Here is an 11,341-nt window from a genome sequence, read left to right on the forward strand (position 1 = left end):
AAATACTGTAGGTAACACTTTACAATAAGCTACACAGCATCCAAAATCATTAGTTACTGGCAGAAACACTGCTTATGATTCCAATTGCTTTTATACATTTAATCTATGTTTCACAAAACAAATACTTTCTTGGACTAGGTAAGTACTGAAACATAGATAGATAGATAGATAGATAGATAGATAGATAGATGAACTTTATTGGTCCTAATTTGGGAAATTATGGTGTTGCAGCAGCAGGTTATCCAAACAATGCACAGGAACAGTACTTAAAATGTACATGTCAACACTAGAGAAATACATCCATAGTATACAAAATATAAAGCATATTGAATACACTACAAATATACCCAAATACTACAACTAGCATAACAAAATTAATCTAAATTAAATATAAAGAAGGAAGTAGTAGTAGTATTATATAGTAGTTGAAAAGGCTTTAGAAGCAGTTATTTAAAATATATATATTTATCATGTGAAAGAAGGTTATATTAAAGGTCGTTTCATTAATTTGTATAATTGAATTTGAGCTTAAGACAGTGTAATGAAATGCTCAATGACTTTAAAACAGCTCAGTTATTTTTTTTTATAATGCAGAGGTCTTTGTTTCTTTGTTTGGCACAAAAGGGGAATAAATAACAGTAAAAACAAAATAAACAAAAACATCGGTATCAGTATCGGCCAAATTATTATTTCAAACATTGGTATCGGTGCATCCCTAGTTACTGCATCACAAACGATCTGGTCTCAAGTAATTTATTATCTACTATATTGTCCCTGATTCAGAGTTGTTCTCTGTTTGTTATTCAGTCAGTAATTAGCTGTCCAGATGTGTTCACTAGTCATTCATTGGTAGTTTAGTGTTGTTGATAGCTGATGGTTGAGTTGTTGGAGCTTTGGCGCTACAAAGACTGACAAGTAAAACAAAAGTTGTGAAGACAAGTTGACACTGAGTTTGTGGTAAAAGAGCTTTTACTGTACATGCAGTCAGTGGTTGCAGTGGGGGAGGGGTCAGTATTAGTGGGTGGGGAGTATTTGTTTTACAAAGCAGTGAAAAGCTTGAAGTTGATAAGGCAGCGTGGGGGAGCACGGCCCCTCAAAGACCAGCAGCACACTCTTTTCTTCTGTTTTTTAAAATGTCAGGACTATGATTTAGTTTTCATTTTGCCACACTTTTTCCAACAGAAGATGGAGATAAGATAATAAAGTTAGGATTCTCACTATCTTTGTATTGCTCATAGCTCATGCAGGCCTGGGAAGGTTTGTTTAGTGTGTTAAAATCTGGAGAAGGATAATACAGCCTCACTGATGGGAGAAGCTCTTCCCTTTTTGTGTCTTCTCTCTCAACTGTTTTTTTTTTTTTAATTTGTAGTCTATTTGGTGAAACATTTATTTTATGTATTTTACATTCTTACAAAATGTGTGAGATTTGTGTCAGAGCTTTGGTCTATACACTCACTGAGACTTTGTTGTTGTTGTGGCAGTCCTGGAACACTTCCTTGGCCTCAGTGGTTCGTGTGTGGACTGCAGTTCTCGTTTGGTTGTGTCGGTTTCACTTGTCATGTGTTTATTTGTGGACGCCAGCACAACATTTGTCCAGTCTCTGTTTCCAAGGTGAACATGAGGGAATGAGCAGAAAGCCCGTTGAAGCTGTGCGTGGTCCAGAGTGCCCTTTTGCCAAGTTAGACATTTGTTCAGCAGTTTTCATTTGGGCTGAGATCAAACACAATGAGTTTTGGCGCTGAAGGATATGTTATTGTAGATACGTCTTCAAGAGGTTGGATTAAATCCTTGTTTTGAAAGTCACATGGGAGTCGCAAGTCTTAACTCTCAAGTTTAAAAGTCCACGCTTTTTCTGCTTTAGAGTCCTAAACAAATCAATTTACCTCATCAAATTTAATGACATTTTAAAATGTGATACACCAACCTCATAGTATTGAGCAAATAGGAATATTGTGAGTGTTTGATATATGTTGTGCTGCTGCCACTGTATACCTACTGAGGTTTTTTCCATGCTATACCAAAAACAAATTCTCGTTGCGTGACCATTAAAGTGAAGTGAAGTAACTACCTGCTTTCTATTTAAAGGAATAGTTAAGCATTTTGGGAAGTGCTGTCATTCCCTTTCTTGCTGAGAGTTACATGAAACACCGCTCTCATGTTTGTATGTTCAATATGAAGCTACCGCTTGGACCCAGTTAGCTTAGCTTAGCACAAAGACTGGAAACAGGGGGAAACTGTTAGCCTGGCTCTGTCCAAAGGTAACCAAACCCCCCCTACCAGCACCTCTGAAGCTCACTAATTAACACTTAATTAACTTATTAACTACTAGCTGCATAAAACAATAGCATGCATTTTTACATGCCGGATGACTGTATGTGTATCAAAGGGGGTTACCCAGTGACAAACCCAGAGAGGACAATTATTTCATTTTCTGGCCTAGTCTAACACATCAATTCAGAAGAAACATTAAAGGAAAAGTGTGTAACATATTCGAAGGATCTATTAGCAGAAATGGAATATGATATTCAAAACTATGTTTTCATTAGTGTTTAATTGCCTGAAACTAAGAATCATTGTGTTTTAGCTTAAAATGTGCCCTTCATATCTACATAGTGAGCGGGTCCTCTTCACGGAGTCCGTCATGTTGCTCCGCCATGTTTCTACAGTAGCCCCGAACGGACAAACCAAACACTGGCTCTAGAGAGAGGGTTTCACGATTTTACGTTATCTGAAGGCCACTGTAGTTCTCTGACACACTTGTGAAACTGTGGTAACATGAGCCGCAGATTGCAAAACCGTGGTACTGTCAGCCGCCGTCTGACTTCCGTTGCTCGTAAGGTAGTGTTATTATGGTAAGGATGACCTCTGAGTGAGGCAAACGGCATTATCGCCGTTTTGCACTTGGTGGCTCACGTTACCGTATTCCTAGAAAGGGAGGAGTGAGCGGTACTCAGTTGGTTGCAATCTGCAATCACACCACTAGATGTCACCAAATCCTACACACTGTACCTTTAAGTAGGTTTAAGTCACATTCCGGTTGCATTCTTTTCTTTTAGATTTGGTCATCATCAAATTTTAACCCATGTCTGACTACACTTCTGACTGCCACCGATGATCGTTACACAACTCTATTATGTCACCTGCCATCTTTCTCATGCATTTTTCTCTTCTATTTGAAGCCTTCAGTCTTGGCCTTGGGGGGTGCCAGACAGTTTCCTGGCATTGTGAGAAATTTAACAGTCGAGGGATTTCAGGCACATGTTTTTGTTTAGCGACTACATACTCGCATGTGAAGAGCTTGTTTTTATGTGCTGGATGGAACTATTTTGCGAGTGGAAGACAATAGTTCAGGTTTTTCTATTTTCTTGAACATTTCATTCTAGCCTTGATGATGTTTATTTTGCGGCGGACTGACAAAGAGAGGCACAGTGGCCATAAAACACCCACTGTCTCTTTGATCCCTCATTTGTTTGGCTATTGATGGTTACTCTGTGAAGTCCAAATGAACCATCTTTGGATTAGTGTCACATTACTAAACTACAACACATAAGTTTGTATCACTGTGGAGTCACTTCCAAATGGGGAAATATTATTATAACCAATCTGAATAAGCTCTCTCTGCATGATTTTATTCAGATGTGAACTACAAAGTGTAGATTTGGCAGAACGACACTTGTTTTACCTGCCAGACAAGCATTCGTTTACTGACAGGAAAGCCCAAGCAGGTAGTACACTTCCTATTTGACACAGTTACAGCCACCCAACACAAATACACTCAAACGGTTTACAGTATTCAGTGACCACACTGCTGATCAAGAAGCTGAGAGCACTTTCAAGTTGTCTGAGACTAATTATTTATAAACTTCACATTCCTCCCTGCTAAGCTACTTCGCTCACAACAAAGGCCTCAATGTTTTTACTGACTGCCAAGTGGGGACTTTCTACTACAGGAGAACTTGAATGCTATTTCACAGCGCTGAGAAGAGAAAGCTGTGGGCATGGACTGACAAGGGCAGCTGAAAACCACTGAATAGAGAAAGCTTTCTGTTCTGTGTCCCTTGCAGAATAAAACAGTTCTTCTTTAAGCAGGGCTGCCGCCCACACAGGCTGTCAAAAACAACAAGGAGACGCTTCGATTTTTGGTGCACCGCCCATCAGACCTGTGGAGGCAGTCACCTCTGGCAATTGCAGGGTTTTAGTGAACTTCTCAGGCACTTTTGACATCCTGTCTTCATTAACAGCTTGACTGATGAGGAAAAAAACAAGTCAAACCGCAATCCAAGAACTTTATTAGCTAGATTTTTTTCTGATATTTTTCATTTATGTCATGCTGTACAGTGGTGGAAGAAATATTCAGAGTCTGTACTTATGTCAAAGTAGCAATACCACAATGTACTCCATTACAAGTCCTGCATTCAGGATGGTACTGGAAGTGGAAATACAGAAGTAAAGGCAGTAAAACAGACTTGTCAAAAAGTAAAAGTACTTGTTATGCAGAAGAATAGCTCCTGTCAGTTTTATATTTTTACCAAGTATCATATTATTGGACTATTATACTCATACACAAATATGTAAACAGCATTTTGTAATGCAGCATGTTCGAGATGGAGCTAATTTAATTTATATGCTGTTGGGCAAATTAATCTATTGCAATGTATTGTATATATAATATCATCACAGGTTATGTAAACAATAATTTGATCTGCAAAGTAACTAGTAATTAAATAAATGTAATAAAGTAAAAATAAGAATAATATTTCCCACTGAGATGTAGCGAAGTATAAAGTAGCATAAGTGCAGTATTTGAGTAAATGTACTTAGTTGCATTCCACCACAGATGATGTAAGGGGTTGTATAGGATTTAAGATGTCACAAAAACACAAAAGATACACTGAGAGGCCTTTGATCTTCACACATTAGCCAACATTTAGTCAGGAAGAGCTTAAAGTTAACGTGATAATAACACAAATTTGTTTTAATTTCTTTAACGCATGAACATAACTTGCGATTTTAAGGTTGTAGCGGGCTTTAAAGCTAGAGTGAAGATACTGGTATCATATGAAACTAGAAAAACTTAAGGAATCAATTGGTACCAACCGTATCATACTAGCTTGTTAGTGGAATAAATAAAGCTCCAAACTTGCGCTAAATTTTGGAGAGGAAAAACTGTCATGGCCATTTTCAAATTGGTCCTTTGACCTCTGACCTCAAGATATGTGAATGTAAATGGGTTCTATGGGTACCCACGAGTCTCCCCTTTACAGACATGCCCACTTTATGATAATCACATGCAGTTTTGGGCAAGTCATAGTCAAGTCAGCACACTGACACACTGACAGCTGTTGTTGCCTGTTGGGCTGCAGTTTGCCATGTTATGATCTGAGCATATTGTTTTATGCTAAATGCAGTACCTGTGAGGGTTTCTGGACAATATTTGTCATTGTTTTGTGTTGTTAATTGATTTCTAATAATAAATATATGCATTCATTTGCATAAAGCAGCATATTTGCCCACTCCCTTGTTGATAAGAGTACTAAATACTTGACAAATCTCCCTTTATGGTACATTTTGAACAGATAAAAAATGTGTGATCAATTTGCAATTAATAGTGATTAACTATGGACAATCCTTCAATTAATCACGATAAAATATTTGAATCGATTGACATCCCTAGTTTCAATTCATAATGCAGCTCGAAGTACTTATTATGCTTTCATATCTAAAAATATATTCGTAGTAAACAAATGATTTAACCAGAGATTCTTGCCCTTATAAGTTCACATTTTTAGACTCTAGTTGATATGGAAAGTTGCTTTATAATAAGCTCAATATTGGTGGTATTACACTTAATATTGCCTTTTTTAACTTGTGATCTCTCACTGCTCCAGTAAGAATACCTCAAAACATGCATTTTAAATGTTTATCCATTCATCAATGTGTGTTAGTAGCTGATTATGAGCATGTGTTGTCAACTTTTGATGAATTCCCTCACAATGCTGAGCTGTTTTGGTTGATTCTGTGAAGCAGACAAAGGAGAAGGAGGAGTTAGATGGGAGGCAGTGGGAGGAGTAACCACAGCTGCTCTCCCTTGCAAAGTACAAAAACTGCCTGTGTGTGATACCGGCACAAAGGAGAAGTAGAGCTCTGTCTGAGTGTGATGCGTGCTGAGCAAAGGCTCGTGAGGCTGTCAGAGAGAGAGACTGAGGAAAAAGAGAGAGAGAGAATAGTAGACTGACTGAGTGACTCAGTCAGTTAGGAAGAGAAGGAGAAAGAAAGAGGGGGGACAGGAAACAGACCCTGAGGACAAACTGTGAAACACTCACATTGTGACACACAGACGGAGAGCAGGAGCTCAACTCAAGCTCCAGTGCTCCTTTGAATGAGCCTGGTGGTTTGTGGTGAGGACCTTGTGAGAGGTGGAAAGCTAAATGACAACTTTGCTGCTTTGGAGCTGAAAAAGGACAAAAACACAGGACTGGGGTTTTGACAAAGACAAAGGATTTTGCCATGAGGACATCTCTGTAACGGACCTGACTGTGGATATGCCATCATTTCTTTCGTGGCACTCAGCAGCTCGTGGTAACTGAGGACTTCTTGAGTGAAAAGGAGACACGTTTGTGTGACTGATTTATCAGTGAAGCTCAGCCTGCTACTTGTGGGGTGCAGCCTGGTCGAGAGACAGGGCAGGGGGAGGGGAGGACGCTCCGGCCTGGATCTCTGTCCTCTGGGAGGGGTCTTTTCAATATGAGGTAACCCCCCCACAAGATAACTACATCAAGATAGGGGGAAGAGAGTCATGTTGACCATGTGCTGCAGTCCTCTCTTACATGGACAGTTGTGTTGGAAGGAAACCTTTGTACCAATGGCCTATATTATCAGATGAGTGTCTTTACATGTATCCTGGTTTAGGACTGTGCTGTGCTTTACTCTCCATTCATGGTGAATTCATTGTGTAGAGCAGCCCCTTCATTATATAGCTATTACATAACAGACACCCCTCATCCCTCCACTCTTTGTCTCTCAGAATGTACAACAGTACCCTCCCGACTGACAGTTTCACCCAGCCATGGCCTGGAAATAGCTCCACAAACAGCTCCACCTGCGACAAGAACGATGGCTTCAAATACCCGCTGTACAGCACCGTCTTCAGCATTGTGTTCGTGGTGGGACTGATCACCAATGTCGTGGCTATGTACATATTCACCTGCTCACTGAAGCTGAGGAACGAGACCACGACCTACATGATGAACCTGGTGGTGTCTGACCTGCTGTTTGTCTTCACGCTGCCTCTGAGGGTCTTCTACTTCATCAACCAGAACTGGCCTTTCGGAGGCATGCTCTGCAAGGTCTCCGTCTCGCTGTTCTACACCAACATGTACGGCAGCATGCTCTTCCTCACCTGCATTAGCGTGGATCGTTTCCTAGCCATCGTGCACCCTTTTCGCTCAAGGACGCTGAGGACCAAGCGCAATGCTAAGATAGTGTGCATTGCCGTATGGGTGCTGGTGCTGTCAGGGAGTCTCCCCACGGGGTTCATGTTGCAGACAACCTCACGTGAGAACAACAACTCCAACGCCATTTTCTGCTTCGAGAACTTCTCCTCCAAGCAGTGGAAATCTCACCTGTCCAAGATGGTGATCTTCATAGAGACAGTGGGCTTCGTCATCCCGCTTCTACTCAACGTGTGTTGCTCCATCATGGTGCTGCAGACCCTGCGTCAGCCCCAAACCATCAGTCGCGGGGGGAAGCTGAACAAAACAAAGATCCTGCGCATGATAGTTGTGCACCTGCTTATTTTTTGTTTCTGCTTCATCCCCTACAATGTCAACTTGGTTTTCTATGCTCTGGTCCGCACTAAAACTTTAAAAGGCTGCTTTGTGGAGTCGGTGGTCCGGACGATCTACCCAATAGCCCTCTGCATCGCTGTGTCCAACTGCTGCTTTGATCCCATCGTTTACTATTTCACCTCGGAGACCATCCAGAACTCCATAAAGAGGTCCAAGTCTCAGGGCAGCCGCTCGTATGAGGTCAAGTTCTCTGAGGCCCTGCAGTCAGAAAGCGGCTCCAACCTGCAGTTCAGCCTGAGGAACCTCAAAGCTAAAGTCTTCCACAATGAGTCTTCAGTGTGATGATGGGGTTGCTACACTCACCATGAAATCCACCCTTCCATAGAAAAATAAACCTCCTTGAGACAATGGGAATGGATTTTTTTTGGAGTGCTTTATGAAGCACCTGCCAAAGAGGTATTATCTTCATCTCAGGGCATATGTTTGGACTTGTCATCGACAGCCTCGGCCCTGCAGTATTACTCTTTGTTCTCATCTGTGGATTGCTTATTACTGCTTGCTACTTTCCGTTTCCTGTGGAATAATTTGTAATTGTGTTAAGCACAATTACTCTGCAAGTGACCTGGAGGGTAATGTGATCACTGTGCAGCAGCACAGCTGATGATACTGAATGCTAAATGTGCCTGTGTATTTGTACATTTCCGTGGTTAGATGTGGTGCTAACTTTAGAATAGTATTAAATTAACATAAAGTTATATCAAGCTATAGATTGTACAGGGCTTTTTTTTTTTATTGTGAATTACAAATAGGTCACAGAAGTGCCTTTTTTTGTTCTGGCACCATTTCATTGTAGTCTTTATTGTCCATTAAATGCACTGACACAGATTTCCACATACTGCACTCGTGCCACAGTAATGAATAAAAGTCATGTACTGTTCAAATCAAATGATTGCACCTGAAACCTTTTTTCATTTCAATGAAGGAAATGCTATATTTCGATACTTTAATAGGAATGGTTTTAAATGTTGGACTTGGACATAACCTAATGGACCAAAACTCAAAATTAAATGCCGCTACAATACCACTTTATTTACAACATTAAACCTCATAAGACTTCCAGTTTTACACAAGTAAAGAGAAAATTGTAGCATCAGCAAACAGGTTTGACTTCACACCATTTAAATGCAAAAATTCTTCTTTAATGCTTGTCTTCCATGCAAATGAGGAGGTAAAGAAGTGGAAGTAGAAAGTCTGATGGAGTATGTCTGACTCCCACTGGGGAGTGCCAGCTTCCTGTGAGGCAACCATTGGTGAGGGAGAGGAAGTCTTTATTACTGCCAACTGACAAAAAACGACTATTCACATGTTCAGGCAAACATGAAATACACATGTGTGTATTTCATGTTTGCCTGAACATGTGAATAGTATACACTATTATATATATATATATACGGGGGTTGTGGTGTAAGAAGCACCAGGTCAAAAACAGCATAATTGGACTGTATGCCATAATGATGTGTGCTTAAACATAGTGAGCAGATCAGTTGGTACTAGAAAGGAGTGAAAGCAGCTTAGTGTCTTTTTAATGTTGAACTTAACCTAGATAGGAATTCCATTTTATCATCCTGTAACATTTTGTTTTCCTTCTCTGCAAGGACGTGGTGTTTTTTAATATCGTCACTGACAAGGCTGCTCCTTTGATCAACAGAGAATTACAATTCTAACAGTCATGCGACATAATTTAACCGCCTTATGTGTATAAAAAACGAATTGAAATGAAAACAAACTATTCATAAGTCAGTCCTGTTTGCAGTTTGATGAAAAAACAGATGTATGAAATATTTGTCCTGCTGTGGACAAATTTTACGAGTGATATGGCATCAGTGAGGAGCGAGCACAGCGTGAGAGTGAATAACAGAAAGCAACATGGTGCTCTAACGTTATTGACATAGCCTGAAGGTCAGTCAGCGGCACTTTATTCATACCCCACCTATAACTCTGGTTCTGAAGCCATGTGAGCGAGTCAAGGTCAGGGTTTAAAGACCCGGGCTGTTATGAAAACAAACAAGTACAATTTAACTCTGAGGTAGTTCACGTCATCTGCAACAGGAGGCCGTCTTAAAGCGGCATCCTCATGTGAGTGGCTGCAACCTGGCTACATGATTACTGAGCATCACAAACTTGTTCATCTTTCATTGTTTAATCACTATGTTAAACTTCCTGAATGAGTCGGACGGTGTGTATTCAGCAGATACAACGGTTATCTGAACACCAGGTGTTCATGGCTGTTGACATCTGGGCCAAAGGTCAGGGCAGAGACAGAGAGGGACAAACAGAGGAAATAACAGTTTCATTTCAGTTAAGATTTGTGAATACATTGATTATCTAAACGAAATAAAGGAAGTAAAAACAGTTTTTACAAACTATTTCCACATATCCTCAGAAAATGAACCTTCCTCATAAACGATGACTGATGTAACTTCTGGATATTTCTTAATTGTTCCCATTTCACACACACAACCGTGTTGCTTAAAGGATATGAAGTTGTGTATACACTAAAGCTTATGGTTGTATAAGCTCTCCGTGTCATGGATCGGACCCCCCCACGTGAGCCCAGCAGGCTGCTCTGCATACACAACAGTTATCTAATCAGCCTGACCTCTCCTTCCCAGCAGGCTGCAGGGTGAGAAAACACAGACGCCACACTGCTTGTCATCACATACACTCTGTCCTGCGTTGCTCTGGTGATCTGAGATTGGAGCGTACATCAAAGCGTTCTTGTACAGTACAAAAAAAAATCACACTTGTAAACATTTATATTTCAAAGATTATGACATTCAGAGAAGGTTTGACATCAAATAGATCACAATGTTTTGGCTGAGTAGATGCAGGGTCATCATAATCAGTGCCGTCCTCGAGGTCTTAGTGGAGACAAAAACAAGTCTGGATCCAGCCTTTAACTTAAAGCTTTAGGTTCCTATTCCCCAGTGGCAAACCCAGCATGTTTCCTCCAATGAACCTCTTAATGGCTGCTTTGAAGTTCTGTCAGTCCCAACTGACCGGAGATCCTCTGGCGTGTTGAGAACTCGTGTCAGGAGTAATTTCTGTAACGGGGACCTCAGTGTGTGTGAGTGCACTTTCGGGGAAGGCGAGGTTGGGCTGGGTAGGGGGGGTGAGATCGGGGTGAGGTCCTCGGATTCACTCCACAGCTCCGGATCACATGACAAGGGAAGCGCCTGTCCCACTAAATGGATCTAGGGGGGAAGGGGGTCTCTGCAAAGGATAATCACCCATTTTCCCAGCATGGCTCACAGGATAAATTTAAGGAGGAAATGGCTGTTATTACCCTGATACGGCCGGGGCCCATTTAGATATCTGCAACATTTTCCCACAATTACACTAGAATCTCATTCCACATCTCTGGTATTTACAGTCCCACCTTGGTTTGGGAGTAAACAGGTATTATTATCCCTCTATAAAAAGTTTGCCACCCTCTGGGGGGGGGCAGACAACTTTCCAGACTGGGAAGGAGAAGGTAATAAAAACACACAATG

At 40.9% G+C, this 11,341-nt stretch overlaps 1 protein-coding gene across 1 annotated transcript; it reads left to right on the forward strand.

The window, feature by feature from the left end:
* Positions 1-6,111: 6,111 nt before the first annotated feature.
* Positions 6,112-8,733, forward strand: lpar6a (lysophosphatidic acid receptor 6a). The gene is made up of 2 exons (XM_037774388.1): positions 6,112-6,749; positions 7,025-8,733. The coding sequence occupies exons 1-2, from the start codon at positions 6,745-6,747 to the stop codon at positions 8,127-8,129; spliced, it is 1,110 nt and encodes a 369-aa protein (XP_037630316.1). The 5' UTR covers positions 6,112-6,744; the 3' UTR covers positions 8,130-8,733.
* The last annotated feature ends 2,608 nt before the right edge of the window (positions 8,734-11,341 follow it).

Source organism: Sebastes umbrosus, chromosome 7, assembly GCF_015220745.1.
Source record: "Sebastes umbrosus isolate fSebUmb1 chromosome 7, fSebUmb1.pri, whole genome shotgun sequence".
Classification (NCBI taxonomy): Eukaryota; Metazoa; Chordata; class Actinopteri; order Perciformes; family Sebastidae; genus Sebastes; species Sebastes umbrosus.